At 36.1% G+C, this 20,460-nt stretch overlaps 1 protein-coding gene across 9 annotated transcripts in view; it reads right to left on the reverse strand.

The window, feature by feature from the left end:
- The window catches only part of SCAPER (S-phase cyclin A associated protein in the ER), a 552,312-nt gene that overhangs the window by 414,055 nt on the left and 117,797 nt on the right, over positions 1 to 20,460 (reverse strand). For 6 of the 9 annotated variants that reach the window (XM_063652363.1, XM_054452421.2, XM_063652362.1 and 3 more), the window contains 3 exons: positions 8,862 to 9,124; positions 5,743 to 5,973; positions 900 to 1,070 (listed from right to left, as the gene is read on the reverse strand). In XM_063652363.1, the coding sequence (XP_063508433.1) occupies positions 900 to 1,070; positions 5,743 to 5,973; positions 8,862 to 9,124 (665 nt within the window). The remainder of the gene's footprint in view (positions 1 to 899; positions 1,071 to 5,742; positions 5,974 to 8,861; positions 9,125 to 20,460) is intronic. The other 3 variants (XM_054452429.2, XM_054452422.2, XM_054452434.2) reach the window with 1 other exon arrangement.

A 20,460-nucleotide genomic window follows, 5' to 3' on the forward strand; every position in this document is an offset into this window, starting at 1 on the left:
TTTAATAAATTCCCATCATTAACATATATATCCTAAGCACTTAGTAACAGAAGGTAGTGTATCATTTACTCATTTATTCATTTATTTATTTATTTGTTTTTGAGATGGAGTCTCACTCTGTCACCCAGGCTGGAGTGCAGTGGCACGATCTCAGCTCACTGCAACCTCCACCTCCCGGGTTCAAACTATTCTCCTGCCTCAGCCTCCCAAGTAGCTGGGACTACAGGCGCCCGCCACCACGCCCAGCTAATTTTTGTATTTTTAGCAGAGATGCGGTTTCATCATATTGGCCAGGCTGGTCTAGAACTCCTGACCTTCTGATCCACCCGATTCGGCCTCCCAAAGTGCTAGGATTACAGGCATGAGCCACCACGCCCAGCCTACTTTTTGTTAATAGAATACAAAAGTAAAATATCTTAGCTGCATCTTCACTTTCTATAAATTATAATCTGAGTAATGTTGAGTTCTTACTTTATGTCAGACTCAATTTTTTAACTTTTTTTTTAATAGAGACGGGGTTTTGCTATGTTGCCCAGGCTGGTCTCGAACTCCTATCCTCGAGCAATCCTACCGCCTTGGCATCCCAAAGTGCTGAGATTACAGGCATGTGGGCACCACAACCGGCCCAGATTCAATTTCTTGACTGGTAAAATAACAATAACAACTTCTAACTTGTCAAGTGTATCATATATGAAAATACTTAGTAACGGTAAAGTGCTAACAAAAGATTTGCTATTGTTTATTGTATAAGTCTAAATCACCCTGAGAATAATAGTTATGATTACTGAACATGATTTTTAAATAAATAATTTTAAATAGGCCCAAGTCTTTCTGGCCCAGATAATTTTGTTTCTAAATAAAAATTTTGAATAGCTACGTTAAAAAGTCTAAAAGCTCACAGAAAAATCACTGTCGTTGTCAGTTTCAATGTTAATATCATTGTTTTCTTCAGCTTCAATTTCTCTAGTTAACTGTTCTTCTTCAGCAATAGCACTAGCAATGGCTTCTTCATTGGCCTTTTCTAGACGATCTGCTAGCTCTTCTTTTTTAGCAAGGACTTCTGCCATGGACTATAAAGTTAAAAACACATAAACAAAAAGAAAAATCATCACTTGACTGGAAAGTGATCATTTTTTATGTTCTAACATGAACTCAACAGTATACATAAAATTGTATTGATCTAGAGTCATAAAAGCTGGGGTTCCATACAGGCTCATCCACTTACTAGCTGTGTGCCTTAGAAGCTTCTAAAAACCAAGAACCTACTTGGTATTCCATAAAATAGAACAATAACCAATGACTTGCCTTATTTACCAGATAGCTATGTATGAGAAACTGTGAAGTTATATAAATAACAGGTATTATTAATGACAAAGTGTGAATTTCATTTAAGTGCCAAAATTCAAAACAATTATAGATTGAATATACTCATTAAATGTAAAACCAAAATAGTATACTATAATGGGAACATGGAAAGAATATATGCTATACTGGTGATGATGCTTTCTGAACATATATACACCTAACTTTAAAAAATGCATTGTAAATAATAAAAATATACATGAGATTCATTAATTAATAAATCCTCATGAGAAGCTAAAGATGTATACTAGAAACCCTAAATCAAACACTGAAATAACAAAACAAACTTGTGTGGTTAATAAGCCATCAAAGGTGATAAAATGAAATTATTAAAAAATTAAAAATGGAAGGAAGAACACAAGTCAAAGAGAAAACAAATAGTAAAATGGTGGATTTAAACAAACTATGCCAATAATTATATTACACGTAAATGTAACATGTAATAGGCAGAGATTATCAAATTGGATAAAAAATAAGACTGAGCTATATGTTTCCTAGAAGGAAAAAAACAGATTACAAGTAAAAGATCTATGCTAACTAAAAGAAAGCTGAAGTATTAACACCAGACACAGATTTCAGTGCAAAAAATATCACCAGGAATAAAGAAGACCAATTTGTAATAATAAAAGGGTCAATTCATCAAGACAACAAAACAATCTTAAATGTTTATAGACCTAACATAACTTCAAAATATATAAGGCAAAAACCTATAGAAATGCAAAAAAATATAAACCTAATGAGAATGTAAAATGATGCAACCACTTTGGAAAGCAGTCTGACAGTTGCTCAAATGGTTAAACATACAGTTCATATAACCCAACAATTCCAATCCTAGATATATATCCAGGAGAAATAAAAAATGTGCCCACACAAAATCTTTTATGCAAATACTTAAAGCAGTGCTATTCATAATAGCACAGTGGAAACAACCTAAATGTCCATCAACTGATGAATAAATAAAATGTGGTATATTCATTCATTCAGTGGACTATACTATTTGATCACAAAAAGGAACAAAGTACTGAGACAAACTAAGACATGAATGAACCTCTAAAATATGCTAAGAAGCCAGTCACAAATAACCACATATTGCATTTCATTTCTATGAAATGTCTAAAATAGGCAAAATTATATAGAGAGAAAGCAGTGTAGTGGCGGGTGTGGGTGGAGTGAAAGGGAGTAACTGCTAATGGGCACTGGGTTTTCTTTTTAGAGTGATGAAAGAGGTCTAAAGCTGATTATGGTGAATATACTGAAAAAACAACAGTAAACTTGAAACAGATGGATTGTATTATATGTAAATTATTATCTCAATACAGTCGTTAGAAAAGAAATAGATCCACAGTTACAGTCAGTGATTTCAGTACCCCTCTCTCAACTGACAGAAAAAGTAAACAAAAAACTACTAAGGATATAGAAGACCTGAACAATACTATCAACAAAATTGATCTAGGTATTTTCTCAAAAAAAAAAATATATATATGTTCACATAAAGTTGTATACAAAAACATTCGTGGCATCTTTATTCATTAAAAAAAGATGTAATTCAAATGTCTCTGGGCAAGTGAATGAACAAACATTGTGTTACATGCATGTAACAGAATACTAGTAAAGTCAATGAACAGAATGAAATATTAATACACACAGCTACATGAATAAATCTCAAAATAAATATGTCGAGTGAAAGAAGTCAAGCAAAGCTTACACAATTCAATTTATATAAAACTATCATCAGAGTGAACAGGCAACCTACAGAATGGAGAAAATTTTTGCAATCTACCCATCTGACAAAGGGTTAATATCCAGAATCTATAAAGAATTTAAACAAATTTACAAGAAAAAAACAAACAACCCGGCCGGGCATAGTGGCTCACACCTGTATCCCAGCACTTTGGGAGGCCGAGGTGGGTGGATCACGAGGTCAGGAGATCGAGACCATCCTGGCTAACATGGTGAAACCCTGTCTCTACTAAAAAATACAAAAAATTAGCCAGGCATGGTGGCAAGTACCTGTAGTCCCAGCTACTCGGGAGGCTGAGGCAGGAGAATGGCGTGAACCCAGGAGGCGGAGCTTGCAGTGAGCCAAGACTGCACTACTGGACTCCAGCCTGGGCAACACAGTGAGACTCTGTCTCAAAAGAAAAAAATAAAAAAAAAAAAGAGAAAGAAAAAAACAAACAACCCCATCAAAAAGTGGGCAAAGGATATGAACAGACACTTCTCAAAAGAAGATATTTATGCAGCCAACAGACACATGAAAAAATTTTCATCATCACTGGTCATCAGAGAAATGCAAATCAAAACCACCATAAGATACCATCTCACACCAGTTAGAACGGCGATCATTAAAAAGTCAGGAAACAACAGGTGCTGGCGAGGACGTGGAGAAACAGGAATGCTTTTACACTGTTGGTGGGAGTGGAAGACACCATTGTGGAAGACAGTGTGGTGATTCCTAAAGGATCTAGAACTAGAAATACCATTTGACCCAGCGATCCCATTACTGGGCATACACCCAAAGGATTATAAATCATTCTACGATAAACACACACGCACACGTATGTTTACTGCAGCACTATTCACAATAGCAAAGACTTGGAACCAACCCAAATGTCCATCAATGACAGACTGGATTAAGAAAATGTGGCACATATATACCAGGGAATACTATGCAGCCATAAAAAAGGATGAGTTCATGTCCTTTGCAGGGACATGGATGAAGCTGGAAACATTATTCTAAGCAAACTATCACAAGGACAGAAAACCAAACACCGCATGTTCTGACTCATAGGTGGGAGTTGAACAATGAGAACACATGGACACAGGGCGGGGAACATCACATACCTGGGCTGGTCAGGGGGTGGGGGGCTGGGGGAGGGATAGCATTAGGAAAAATACCTAAAGTAAATGACGAGTTAACGGGTGCAGCAAACCAACATGGCACATGTATACCTATTTAACAAACCTGTACATAGGGCACATGTACCCTAGAATTTAAAGTATAATTTTTTAAAAAAAGAAAGAAAAGAAAAAACAGTTGTCTCATCACTACAGGAATTCTCTGTAACTCTCCACTTGGAAATTAAACAATAAGGTGCTTATCACCTTATCACCCTTGGTTTGTCAAAACAAAACAAAAAGTATTCTTAAGACCTCTAAGAATACACTAATATCCACATTAAAGCAGAATTTATTTTCTTTCAAGTATGCAAATTTGACCCTCAAAATAACCAAAAGGTTTTACGACTCTGCAAGTTTATATATGTGATGAAAATAAAAATAATGAGGTAAGAATTTTTAATTATTTCATGCTTATTTAAGTATGAGAGTTTTCCTCTTTTAAAATTTGATTCTCACAGAATCAAACTGAAAAATATACAATTTGATATACAACTACTAAAACAAAATAAATGACCAAATTCCACCCCATACAATAAACTCACTACTTATTTGACCATAATTATGTTCAACATTTAGAAATGTTCATTACTAAAAGACACAAGATGAAAATTAATTGTTCTACCTTATTAAAAGAATCTAAACATTTGTTTTTTGTATTACTATAACCTTTATTTTCCTTTTCACCCTTAAACAACCTATATCAAGTTTCATCTCTACTGTTATTATCCCTATAAAATGTACAATTTTACCTAATACCATGTGTTGTTAAGATCTGTCAGCATTAGGCATTAAATTTTAGAAGAAATTATAGTGCACAGCAGCCTTTAAAAAATAAAAATTAAGTAATTTTTCACAGCTTTTTATATGTGCCTATTTCTTTGGAAAGTTAGTTTTTAAACAAAGTTAGCATGATTTATTCTGGATTATCCCCAGGTCAAGTATCTTAATACTAAAATGAGCAAAAGGAAGAGATGGGTAGAAATATGTTATCATCCAAAACCATATATCTATAAATAATCACAAATCAATGCATTTTTAGAGATTTTGGATTAGGGATGGTAAATAAATTTCATCTTAAAGACCAACTCCAAGCAAATGATAGTGGCTGTCTAAAGTACTCTGTTAAGAAAGTTTTTAAAACTAAGTCTAGCAGACACCATTTGCCATCTATCAGAATGCTAGATGTAGCATGGAAGACTTTATTGTTACTAGTTTAGATTCTTAATTCTGGGCTAAGAGCATTTGATCAAATCACATACAAGCCAAATGATTTTGAACAAGTCACTTAACTCTCACAATCTCACTTTCTTCCTCTAAAAAACAAGAATCTTAACTATATCAAAAGTTTACCAAAAGAATAAAATGTTAAAATGAAATAACATATATAAAAATGCTTTAAAAAGTATAAATCATACAAGTTATTATTATTGGGGTTTATGCCTCTTAAATATACTCAGAATTCTAATAAGTTGTTCTTACCAAGTTAGCAGCACTCACATTTGAAATATCTGAAGGGTCCATTTCATTTTCTATCCTTGCTTTCTCTGCTGGAAATTTTTCTTCATTTACTTGTAAAGGAGGTGCATCAGCTTGCAGCATAACTGAAACACACTCTGTATCAATGTGGACAGCAGATATTTCAGAAGTTCGAACATAATTGTCTTGAATACTGCCAGAATTCTTCACATCATCCAATGTACTCACTGTGAACTAACAAACGTAGAGAATGAATCAGAGATAATTAAAAAATATCAACTATTCCACTTTAGAAGAGATGATTTTGCTTAACCTATTAACTATGAAGAGGTACTTGACTGGATGACAGAAAATTTACTCATCTTTTTTGTATGTTTCGAGTGTAACAAAAGGACAGGGACAATTAAGCACAAATTTTACCTGCATGCCTACTATGTACTGGGCACTATCCAAAGTTTTCTAAGAAATTAAGCAATTTATATTGTAATTTTCTTGTAGTAGGCCAATTTGTGATGAATATTTTATATCCTTCGCAAATGAAATCTAGTCACAAGTATGAGGCATTCATTCACTGTATTATACTCATACAACCAAAAGTATTCACATGGTCTTTTGCAAAGACGGTCTAATATCAAATGAGGACATTCAGCACTTTTGAAAAAATCCTGAAACCAATTTTTACAACAATATATTTGGAGGGCATTTTACATAAAAATATAAAACTTATTCTCTTCAGATAATATTAACATGATCTCAAGTATCTTTGTTTAAAATTCATATGGTACATGATCCTAATTCTCAGATCTGAAAGAGAAAAGCATGACCTAAGGGTGAAGATTGAAAGCATGTAGTGTCTCATTATGACATTCATACACTTTAGATTTAGATATCTTCCCTATTCCCCTTTAGGAATATTTAACAACAAACCAACAGAAATGTAAATACAATATAAAAAGCAAACACTGGCTTAGGCTAAATACATATCCATTTTTTAAAAACCTTCCAATTTAGTAGAGTCAAGCCTTTATTTTCACTTTGGACAGAGAAGAGAAACAATAGTACTGTGTTTTCCAATGATACTCTAAGTCAAGGAACTAAAATCTAAAATTATGAATTTAAAACTCCCATCACTTCTTAAATAAACATTAGATAAACACTGCAGTGGCCATAAACCTCCCCCCAGTTTGATTAATTATTTATACAAATATCAAACTTGGCTAAGTCTCATAAACTACTTTAAAAATTCTACTATTGGTCAGAACTTAAAGTGTCCCAAAGTGTTGATTTTAGCAAAAGCATTATTTAAATGATATAACATTGTTTATACTGCTATCAACATTATTTATATGTCAGTCGCCATGGTTTATAATCTTCTTGGTAATATTTATATTAGCATTACTTATGTGTACACTACTCAATCCCACTTATTAAAAAACCCAGTATCATTTGTATAACAAAATCAAAGCTAAAATATGAAGTAAAGACATTAATATGCTAATTCCATCTTCAGAATGACAGTGGAGAAAACAAATATCATTAACTTGGCTGCCATCAGCAGTGAACTTTTATACTGAAAAATTTTAGCAATAGTTTACTTGTCGAAAAGTTCTATGTACAGATTATTCCTGAAATCTCAATAGCATATAGGTTTATTCACTACACACACTGCATAATTTTCATACTAAGTTATATTTTTTAGCTGAACACAGCAAAAATGCTAGCTGTTTGTTAAGTATTATAAAAAGTAGTTTATTCACTAAGTATCTCTAATGTAGCTTACAACACTAAAGAGTTTCTTAAAGTTACATCCAACAAATGTATACCAATTACTTCCTATGCATTTAGGACTCTTCCATATTGTGAGAAATTAAAAAGCAACATAAAATACTGCCCAAAAGGAATCTGCAATCTCACACAGGCATAAAACCAATACGCATTAAAGAGTTTATAGATCAGAAACAATATTAAGAGTCATTCTCATCAGTAAAGGAAGATAAGGAATTTGAGGAGCATTTCCAGTTGAAAAAATCCTACAGGTAAAAAGACAGAGAATTTTTAAAAGCAGGTATTATTCTGGACCAAAGATATTACAACCATTTTACAACTGATCTATTTAGTTCCTGTAGTATGATATTTTAAAAAAGCTCCTATATTTCATTAGTCATTTTACATAAAATCACACCAACGGAACATGAATCTTTATATAAACAAATACCTAAAACTATAAACTAGTTCATCAAATAAGTAAAATAAACATCAACTCAACTCACAGAAGAAATACTGGGAATATTAACTTTAAGGAATTATATTAAATATTATTAGCAAATTATACTCAATTTTCAGTAAGTAGAATAAGTTCAAATTTTAACACTGCAAATGAGGCACAAAGACATCACCTTAACCAAGTACTCAAAGTTAATAACAAACCTAACCAAACTGATATCATATGCCTCTAGATTTGACACTAAGGACAATCACTTTATTCCTATCAAAAATGCATAAGCTAAAATGAATTATGGACAAAGGACAATGTACAAAAAAACCCTAAAATGTATTCTTCAAAACTATTAATGTCATGAAAGACAAAACAGGTGGAGGAACTATATTCAATGAAATATATTGAAGAAACATACCAAATGAACTGAGTAATTCCACATTGCATCCTGGAGGAAATTCTATTTAAAAAAAAATTATTGGGAAAACTAAAAAACTTTAAATATAGACTATAAATTAAATAATACATACATATCAAATTCTCTGAATTTTATAACTGTAATGTGGTTATATAAATAAATGTCTTTGTTCTTTGGAGATCCATGCTCTAGGATTTAAAGGTGAATGCTTATGATGTTTGCACATTACTCTCAAATGTTAAGCATTTAACATGTATGTGTAGTATGTAACAACAGAAAAGAAAAAATGTGGCAAACGTTAATTTGTGAATGTAGGTGAACAGTATGGGAGGAGTTCGTTGTTCTATTCTTGCCACTTTTCTATAGGTCTATAGACCTGAAAATTTTCAGAGTAAGTTAAAAAATGAAGTACAAAACTAAGACATTCCAGTACACATGTACACACACACCTTTGAAAAAGACAGTAAAAGGATTTTCAGAATGTACTACCTGGGTTTTTTCGGCAAGAGGATGGTCACAAGAGTGTAATGAGTCTTTGCAATGAGATTCTATAGTATTAGAAGATCCATCTCCAACAAATTCACCTTCCCGTATGCTTTCATCAGGTAAAAGACATACATTTTCTTTATCACTGTCATCCTTTGATCTTGCAGCTTCTGTTACCAATGAAACTTTTGGCATCACTGCTGTTGATCGAGAACGAATAGGCCTTCCTCTCTGAACAGTCTCCCATCCTTCAGCATCTTTCCGTTCTATGCAATTAAAGTAAAAAACAAATCAAGATTTATTTAGATGATAAAAATATTTGGAAACTCATAGAATAAAAACATTTTCCAATTTAATTCCCAACAAATATAACTAATATACAAATATGAGAGTAAGTATTGTACAAAATGTATATTTGTATATACATATTTAAATAAATATATGTATAATTATTCCTACTTTACAAATGACAAAACTGAAATTCAGATTAAGGCTGACCTAAGGCCATATAGTCAGTGAGTAATAATAAATATTTAAATAGTTAATACTATGTGTGAGCACTGTTTTAAGTGCTCTATATATAATATCTCTTTTAATCTTCACAATAATCCTATAAGATCAGTATTATCATACCCATTTAAGCAATGAGGAAACTGAGACAAAGAGAAATTAAGTAATTTATCCCAGATCACGCACAGAGTAAAGGTAATGCCAAAATGCTAGTCTAGGTACATTGGTTCTGGTGTCCATCCTAATGGCTATATAAAAACTGTCTCTTCATCTTTCAGAATCCAAACATCTACCTCCAAAGTCCAAGTTCTTTCCTCTATTCCAGCACCAACAGCATATCTTGACTTAAATAAACTATTTTTAGGATAAAATTATAGGATATTAACTGATAGCACCCAAGAGGATCTAGTCTAATATTTCACCACATATACATGGAAACTAAGGGCCTACGTTCAAAGCCACACAGCAAAATAGCCTAAAAAAAATCACAAAAAATAGCCTAAAATAAATAAGAATCTGTCTCTAAAATATGACAATGTTGAGGTATTGATATGTATAGTGGTGCTTATAGCCCCAATTTTAAATTTTTATTGGCTAATTACAGTCTTTCAAAACTAATATAAAGAATTCCAGTTCTGGCCAAAATGAAGTAACCATTCCTTCATTTCAGGCCCTCCATCTTACAATTAAAAACCCTAGATAAAACACATCAAGCATAGGAAGACACTGAGAGATAGACTACAGTAGACTACCTTGGGATTTGGGGGACTTGAAAAGCAGCAAACTGGTGCGTTCCCTGGGTTTCCTTACTGCCTCCTATATATTCCAGAGAGGATGCTGCAACAGTCTCCAAAAATATCAATAGGTAAAGACAAAACAGGCATCAAGAAATGCCTCTTTTGCCAAGACAAAGCACAGAAAAAAGGGTGGCCTAACAAAACAGAAAATCTCTTTAGCAATATCCACTCTACTGCAGCCAAACACCAGTGGAACCCCTGCTCCCCATGGTTTCAGTAGGGGTAAACTGGGAGCTTAACTTCCATCTCCCACCTAACAGAAATAGATGGTACTCCAATTCCCCTATCCAAGTAGCATCAGTAGGGCCCAATAGTGAAAAAAGCCTCCTCTCACTAGCTCTCACCCTCACCCAGTATCAGCAGGGCCCTATAGAAACTTGAGCTTCTGCTATCACCAGCATCAATGAGGCAGAAAAAGTAGTGGGGGGCAGATTTGTTTGACACTGGGATTCCCCCTTTCCTTTTCCTTATGTCAGCGGAACCCAGCAGGGAGCTAGGATCCCACCCCAACCTACAACAACAAGGTGGTATGAGTCAGTCCTGCTTCCACTTCTTCCCTCCTTAGCGTGAGGGTGGCCAAGCAGGGAGCTGAGCTTATAAAACAGGTAGGAGGAAAGGAAGTGATGCAAGTTGGTTTGATACTTTTGCTGCAAAGGTATCACAAGAACAAGAACAATCTCAGAACCTGTGAGACAATATTTGAGTTACTAGAGTTCAAGAAGGAGAGGACAGGAAAAAGAAATACTATTCAATACTGAAAAAGTATTGAAAAAATAATGGCTGAAAAATTCCTAAATTTAGTGAAACAGAGAAGTGAATATAAGTAAGTGAATCCCAAATATGATAAACCGAAAAAAGTCCATAGTAAGACACATCATAATTAAAGCTCTCAAAAGTAAAGACAAAGAAAAATCAGAGCTCCGGTCTACAGCTCCCAGCGCGAGCGACGCAGAAGACGGGTGATTTCTGCATTTCCATCTGAGGTACCGTGTTCATCTCAATAGGGAGTGCCAGACAGTGGGCGCAGGTCAGTGGGTGAGTGCACCGTGCGCCAGCCGAAGCAGGGGCGAGGCATTGCCTCACTCGGGAAGCGCAAGGGGTCAGGGAGTTCCCCTTCCAGGGGTGACAGACGGCACCTGGAAAATCGGGCCACTCCCACCCGAATACTGTGCTTTTCCGACGGGCTTAGGAAACGGTGCCCCAGGAGAGTATAGCCCGCACCTGGCTCAGAGGGTCCTACGCCCACGGAGTCTCGCTGATTGCTAGCACAGCAGTCTGAGATCAAATGGCAAGTCGGCAGCGAGGCTGGGGGAGGGGCGCCCGCCATTGCCCAGGCTCGCTTAGGTAAACAAAGCAGCCTGGAAGCTTGAACTGGGTGGAGCCCACCACAGCTCAAGGAGGCCTGCCTGCCTCTGTAGGCTCCACCTCTGGGGGCAGGGCACAGACAAACAAAAAGACAGCAGTAACCTCTGCAGACTTAAATGTCCCTGTCCGACAGCTGTGAGGAGAGCAGTGGTTCTCCCAGCACGCAGCTGGACATCTGAGAACCGGCTGACTGCCTCCTCAAGTGGGTTCCTGACCCCTGACCCCCGAGCAGCCTAACTGGGAGGCACCCCCCAGCAGGGGCAGACTGACACCTCACACGGCCGGCCAGGTACTCCAACAGACTTGCAGCTGAGGGTCCTGTCTGTTAGAAGGAAAACTAACAGAAAGGACATGCACACCAAAAACCCATCTGTATATCACCATCATCAAAGACCAAAAGTAGATAAAACCACAAAGATGGGGAAAAAACAGAGCAGAAAAACTGGAAACTCTAAAAAGCAGAGTACCTCTCCTCCTCCAAAGGAACGCAGTTCCTCACCAGCAACGGAACAAAGCTGGACGGAGAATGACTTTGACGAGCTGAGAGAAGGCTTCAGACGATCAAATTACTCCGAGCTACGGGAGGATATTCAAACCAAAGGCAAAGAAGTTGAAAACTTTGAAAAAAATTTAGAAGAATGTATAACTAGAATAACCAATACAGAGAAGTGCTTAAAGGAGCTGATGGAGCTGAAAACCAAGGCTCGAGAACTACGTGAAGAATGCAGAAGCCTCAGGAGCCGATGCGATCAAATGGAAGAAAGGGTATCAGCCCTGGAAGATGAAATGAATGAAATGAAGCGAGAAGGGAAGTTTAGAGAAAAAAGAATAAAAAGAAACGAGCAAAGCCTCCAAGAAATGTGGGACTATGTGAAAAGACCAAATCTACGTCTGATTGATGTACCTGAAAGTGACGGGGAGAATGGAAACAAGTTGGAAAACACTCTGCAGGATATTATCCAGGAGAACTTCCCCAATCTAGCAAGGCAGGCCAACATTCAGATTCAGGAAATACAGAGAACACCACAAAGATACTCCTCGAGAAGAGCAACTCCAAGACACATAATTGTCAGATTCACCAAAGTTGAAATGAAGGAAAAAATGTTAAGGGCAGCCAGAGAGAAAGGTCGGGTTACCATCAAAGGGAAGCCCATCAGACTAACAGCGGATCTCTCGGCAGAAACCCTACAAGCCAGAAGAGAGTGGGGACCAATATTCAACATTTTTAAAGAAAAGAATTCTCAACCCAGAATTTCATATCCGGCCAAACTAAGCTTCATAAGTGAAGGAGAAATAAAATACTTTACAGACAAGCAAATGCTGAGAGATTTTGTCACCACCAGGCCTGCCCTAAAAGAGCTCCTGAAGGAAGCGCTAAACATGGAAAGGCACAACCGGTACCAGCCACTGCAAAATCATACCGAAATGTAAAGACCATCGAGACTAGGAAGAGACTGCATCAACTAACGAGAAAAATATCCAGCTAACATCATAATGACAGGATCAGATTCACACATAACAATATTAACTTTAAATGTAAATGGACTAAATGCTCCAATTAAAAGACACAGACTGGCAAATTGGATAAAGACTCAAGACCCATCAGTGTGCTGTATTCAGGAAACCCATCTCACGTGCAGAGACACACATAGGCTCAAAATAAAAGGATGGAGGAAGATCTACCAAGCAAATGGAAAACAAAAAAAGGCAGGGGTTGCAATCCTAGTCTCTGATAAAACAGACTTTAAACCAACAAAGATCAAAAGAGACAAAGAAGGCCATTACATAATGGTAAAGGGATTAATTCAACAAGAAGAGCTAACTATCCTAAATATATATGCACCCAATACAGGAGCACCCAGATTCATAAAGCAAGTCCTGAGTGACCTACAAAGAGACTTAGACTCCCACACATTAATAATGGGAGACTTTAACACCCCACTGTCAACATTAGACAGATCAATGAGACAGAAAGTCAACAAGGATACCCAGGAATTGAACTCAGCTCTGCACCAAGCGGACCTAATAGACATCTACAGAACTCTCCACCCCAAATCAACAGAATATACATTTTTTTCAGCACCACACCACACCTATTCCAAAATTGACCATATACTTGGAAGTAAAGCTCTCCTCAATAAATGTAAAAGAACAGAAATTGTAACAAACTCTCTCAGATCACAGTGCAATCAAGCTAGAACTCAGGATTAAGAATCTCACTCAAAACCGCTCAACTACGTGGAAACTGAACAATCTGCTCCTGAATGACTACTGGGTACATAACAAAATGAAGGCAGAAATAAAGATGTTCTTTGAAACCAACGAGAACCAAGACACAACATACCAGAATCTCTGGGATGCATTCAAAGCAGTGTGTAGAGGGAAATTTATAGCACTAAATGCCCACAAGAGAAAGCAGGAAAGATCCAAAATTGACACCCTAACATCACAATTAAAAGAACTAGAAAAGCAAGAGCAAACACATTCAAAAGCTAGCAGAAGGCAAGAAATAACTAAAATCAGAGCAGAACTGAAGGAAATAGAGACACAAAAAACCCTTCAAAAAATAAATGAATCCAGGAGCTGGTTTTTTGAAAGGATCAACAAAATTGATAGACCGCTAGCAAGATTAATAAAAAAAGAAGAATCAAATAGATGCAATAAAAAATGATAAAGGGGATATCACCACCGATCCCACAGAAATACAAACTACCATCAGAGAATATTACAAACATCTCTACGCAAATAAACTAGAAAATCTAGAAGAAATGGATAAATTCCTCAACACATACACCCTCCCAAGACTAAATCAGGAAGAAGTTGAATCTCTGAATAGACCAATAACAGGAGCTGAAATTGTGGCAATAATCAATAGCTTACCAACCAAAAAAAGTCCAGGACCAGATGGGTTCACAGCCGAATTCTACCAGAGGTACAAGGAGGAGCTGGTACCATTCCTTCTGAAACTATTCCAATCAATAGAGAAAGAGGGAATCCTCCCTAACTCATTTTATGAGGCCAGCATCATCCTGATACCAAAGCCTGGCAGAGACACAACCAAAAAAGAGAATTTTAGACCAATATCCTTGATGAACATTGATGCAAAAATCCTCAATAAGATACTGGCAAACAGAATCCAGCAGCACATCAAAAAGCTTATCCACCATGATCAAGTGGGCTTCATCCCTGGGATGCAAGGCTGGTTCAATATACGCAAATCAATAAATGTAATCCAGCATATAAACAGAACCAAAGACAAAAACATGATTATCTCAATAGATGCAGAAAAGGCCTTTGACAAAATTCAACAACCCTTCATGCTAAAAACTCTCAATAAATTAGGAATTGATGGGACGTATCTCAAAATACTAAGAGCTATTTATGACAAACCCACAGCCAATATCGTACTGAATGGGCAAAAACTGGAAGCATTCCCTTTGAAAACTGGCACAAGACAGGGATGCCCTCTCTCGCCACTTCTATTCAACATAGTGTTGGAAGTTCTGGCCAGGGCAATTAGGCAGGAGAAGGAAATCAAGGGTATTCAATTAGGAAAAGAGGAAGTCAAATTGTCCTTGTTTGCAGATGACATGATAGTATATCTAGAAAACCCCATTGTCTCAGCCCAAAATCTCCTTAAGCTGATAAGCAACTTCAGCAAAGTCTCAGGATACAAAATCAATGTGCAAAAATCACAAGCGTTCTTATACATCAATAACAGACAAACAGAGAGCCAAATCATGAGTGAACTCCCATTCACAATTGCTTCAAAGAGAATAAAATACCTAGGAATCCAACTTACAAGGGATGTGAAAGACCTCTTCAAGGAGAACTACAAACCAGTGCTCAAGGAAATAAAAGAGGATACAAACAAATGGAAGAACATTCCATGCTCATGGGTAGGAAGAATCAATATCATGAAAATGGCCATCCTTCCCAAGGTAATTTACAGATTCAATGCCATCCCCATCAAGCTACCAATGACTTTCTTCACAGAATTGGAAAAAACTACTTTAAAGTTCATATGGAACCAAAAAAGAGCCCGCATCGCCAAGTCAATCCTAAGCCAAAAGAACAAAGCTGGAGGCATCACACTACCTGACTTCAAACTATACTACAAGGCTACAGTAACCAAAACAGCATGGTACTGGTACCAAAACAGAGATATAGATCAATGGAACAGAACAGAGCTGTCAGAAATAATGCCACATATCTACAAGTATCTGATCTTTGACAAACCTGACAAAAACAAGAAATGGGGAAAGATTCCCTATTTAATAAATGGTGCTGGGAAAACTGGCTAGCCATATGGAGAAAGCTGAAACTGGATCCCTTCCTTACACCTTATACAAAAATCAATTCAAGATGGATTAAAGACTTAAATGTTAGACCTAAAACCAGAAAAACCCTAGAAGAAAACCTAGGCATTACCATTCTGGACATAGGCATGGGCAAGGACTTCATGTCTAAAACACCAAAAGCAATGGCAACAAAAGCCAAAATTGACAAATGGGATCTAATTAAACTAAAGAGCTTCTGCACAGCAAAGGAAACTACCATCAGAGTGAACAGGCAACCTACAAAATGGGAGAAAATTTTCGCAACCTACTCATCTGACAAAGGGCTAATATCCAGAATCTACAATGAACTCCAACAAATTTACAAGAAAAAAACAAACAACCCCATCAAAAAGTGGGCGAAGGACATGAACAGACACTTCTCAAAAGAAGACATTTATGCAGCCAAAAAACACATGAAAAAATGCTCACCATCACTGGCCATCAGAGAAATGCAAATCAAAACCACAATGAGATACCATCTCACACCAGTTAGAATGGCAATCATTAAAAAGTCAGGAAACAACAGGTGCTGGAGAGGATGTGGAGAAATAGGAACACTTTTACATTGTTGGTGGGACTGTAAACTAGTTCAACCATTGTGGAAGTCAGTGTGGCGATTCCTCAGGGATCTAGAACTAGAAATTCCATTCGACCCAGCCATCCCATTACTGGGTATATACCCAAAGGACTATAAATCATGCTGCTATAAAGACACATGCACATGTATGTTTATTGCCGCATTATTCACAATAGCAAAGACTTGGAACCAACCCAAATGTCCAACAATGATAGACTGGATTAAGAAAATGTGGCACATATACACCATGGAATACTATGCAGCCATAAAAAATGATGAGTTCACGTCCTTTGTAGGGACATGGATGAAACTGGAAATCATCATTCTCAGTAAACTATCGCAAGAACAAAAAACCAAACACCGCATATTCTCACTCATAGGTGGGAATTGAACAATGAGAACACATGGACACAGGAAGGGGAACATCACACTTCGGGGACTGTTGTGGGGTGGGGGGAGGGGGGAGGGATAGCATTGGGAGATATACCTAATGCTAGATGACAAGTTGGTGGGTGCAGCGCACCAGCATGGCACATGTATACATATGTAACTTACCTGCACATTGCGCACATGTACCATAAAACCTAAAGTATAATAATGATAATAATAATAATAATAATAAAAAAAAACAAATGTAAAAAAAAAAAGAAAGAAAAATCATAATTAAACCTCTGAATACACACAAAAAAATCTTGAAAGCAGTCAGAAGATGTATTACCTATAGAGAAACACCAATTCAAATCACAGCAGATTCCTCATCTGAAACAATGGAAGCCAAGAGGAAGTGGCACATTTATCAAGGGACTGAAAGAACTGCCCATTGTGAATTTTATTAATATATGTGGTGAACATACCATTCAGAATGAAAGGAGAATAAAGGCATTCACAGATAAAAGAAAAACTAAGAGAATAAATTACTAGCAAAAGTACCTTTAATAAATGGCTAAAGAAAGTTCCCAAAAGAGAAATGAAATTTAACAAAAGAAGGTCTGAGGCCAGGCATGGTGGCACATGCCTGTAATCCCAGCATTTTAGGAGGCCAAGGGGGGTGGATCACCTGAGGTCAGAAGTTCACGACCAGCCTAACATGGTGAAACCCCATCTCTACTAAATACAAAAAAGTTAGCCAGACATGGTGGCACATGCCTGTAATCTGAGCTACTTGGGAGACTGAGACAGAAGAATCGCTTGTACCTGGGATGTGGAGGTTGCAGTGAGCTGAGATCGCACCATGGCATTCTAGCCTGGGCAACAAGAGCAAAACTCCATCACAAAAAAGTAAATAAATAAATAAATAATAAAAGAAGGTTTGAAACTTCAAAAAGGAAAGAACATTGGAATGGTTAAAAATGGAGGTAAATACCAGTTGCTCCTCAACTTACAATGTGGTCACAACCTGATAAACCCATACACAGTAAGTCTGAAATATCAAATCAAAAATGGATTTAATACACTTACCCTACCAAACACAACTAGCCTAGACTACCTTAAATATGCTGAGAACACTAAGAGCCTACAGCTGGGCAAAATCATCTAATACAAAGTCTATTTTATAATACAGTGTTAAATAACTCATGTAATTTATTGAATACTATACTGATAGTGAAAAATACTTTCAGCTGTTGGGTAAGATTGCATGGATACTCAAAATATGGTTTCCATTGAATGCATATTGCTATCACACCATCATAAAGTTGAAAAGTCATAAGTTGGGACTCATCTGTATAATTATCCTTCTCATGAATTTTTTGAATTATCTTTCATAGTAATGCAAAATTGTATCACCAACTGAAGTAGTGCTCAATGTACACAGATAAAATATTTGAGATAATTATATTTTAAAAATGGAGAGAGTTAAGGAAACCAACTAAAAGGTAAGGTTTCTAAATTTCACTCACAGTGGTGTATGCCAATATCAGTAGACTATGATAAACGACATATGTATAATGTTATACCTAAAGTAACCACTAAGGAACCTATACAAATCAATATTGTTTAAAATACTATGAGTAAATCAAAAAAAAATCAAAAAAACTTTCAGGTACCCCATAGACAGGCACGAAATGCAAAGCAGTTCAAAGAGAGAAAACAGAAATAATAAAATGAACAGATTTATCAATAATTACCTTAAATGTAAATGTTCTAAATATCCAAATTAAATCACACAGGCTGGGATGCTATAAACTCTTTAATTATTTCAACACATAAGTGTGTGTGTGTGCATATATATATAGTATATATGTATATATACCTGTATACATACCCATATACTTACCTATATACATATATATATATATAGGTGTGTATATATATATAGGTATGTATATGGGTATGTATACAGGTATATATAGGTGTATATATATAGGTATATATAGATAGGTGTATATATATACCTATCTATATATACGTATATATATACCTATATATACCTATATACACAAAGAAATAAATATATATATAAAGATATATATAGATATATAGATATGTAGATATATAGACATATATAGGTATATAGATATATAGGTATATATAGGTATATATACAAAGAGACTTAGACTCCCACACAATAATAATGGGAGACTTTAACACCCCACTGTCCATATTAGACAGATCAATGAGACAGAAGGTTAGCAAAGATATCCAAGACTTGAACTCAGCTCTGCACCAAGTGGACCTAACAGACATCTACAGAACTCTCCAACCCAAATCAACAGAATATACATTCTTGTCAGCACCACATAGCACTTATTCTAAAACTGACCACATAATTGAAAGTAAAGCACTCCTCAGAAAATGTAAAAGAACAAAAATCACAACAAACTATCTCTCAGACCACAGTGCAATCAAACTAGAACTCAGGACTAAGAAACTCACTCAAAACTTCACAACTACATGGAAACAGAACAATCTGCTCCTGAATGACTACTGGGTAAATAACGAAATGAAGGCAGAAATAAAGATGTTCTTTGAAACCAAGCAGAACAAAGACACAACGTACCAGAATCTCTGGGACACATTTAAAACAGTGTGTAAAGGGAAAGTTATAGCACTAAATGCCCACAAGAGAAAGCAGGAAAGATCTAAAATTGACACCCTAATATCACAATTAAAAGAACTAGAGAAGCAACAGCAAACACATTCAAAAGCTAGCAGAAGGCAAGAAATAACTAAGATCAGAGCAGAACTGAAGGGGACAGAGACACAAGAAAATCCTTCAAAAAATACATGAATCCAGGAGCTGTTTTTTTTGAAAAGATCAACAAAATTGATAGACCACTAGCAAGACTGACAAACAAGAAAAGAGAGAAGAATCAAATATACACAATAAAAAATGATGAAGGGGATATCACCACAGATCCCACAGAAATACAAACTACCATTAGAGAATACTACAAACACCTCTACGCAAATAAACTAGAAAATCTAGAAGAAATGGATAAATTCCTGGACACATACACCCTCCCAAGACTAAACCAGGAAGAAGTTGAATCTCTGAATAGACCAATAACAGGTTCTGAAATAGAGGCAATAATTAATAGCCTACAAACCAAAAAAAGCCCAGGACCAGACAGATTCACAGCCAACTTCTACCAGAGGTACAAATAGGAGATGGTAACACTCCTTCTGAAACTATTCCAATCAATAGAAAAAAAGAGAATCCTCCCTAACTCATTTTATGAGACCAGCATCATCCTGATACCAAAGCCTGACAGAGACACAACAAAAAAAGAGAATTTTAGACCAATCTCCCTGATGGACATTGATGCGAAAGTCCTCAATAAAATACTGGCAAACCAAATCCAGCAGCACATCAAAAAGCTTATCCACCACGATCAAGGTGGCTTCATCCCTGGGATGCAAGGCTGGTTCAACATACACAAATCAATAAATGTAATCCATTATATAAACAGAACAAAAGACAAATACCACAATTATCTCAATAGATACAGAAAAGGCCTTTGACAAAATTCAACAGCACTTCATGCTAAAAACTCTCAATAAACTAGGTAGTG

This window comes from Pongo pygmaeus, chromosome 16 (genome assembly GCF_028885625.2).
Source record: "Pongo pygmaeus isolate AG05252 chromosome 16, NHGRI_mPonPyg2-v2.0_pri, whole genome shotgun sequence".
Classification (NCBI taxonomy): domain Eukaryota; kingdom Metazoa; phylum Chordata; class Mammalia; order Primates; family Hominidae; genus Pongo; species Pongo pygmaeus.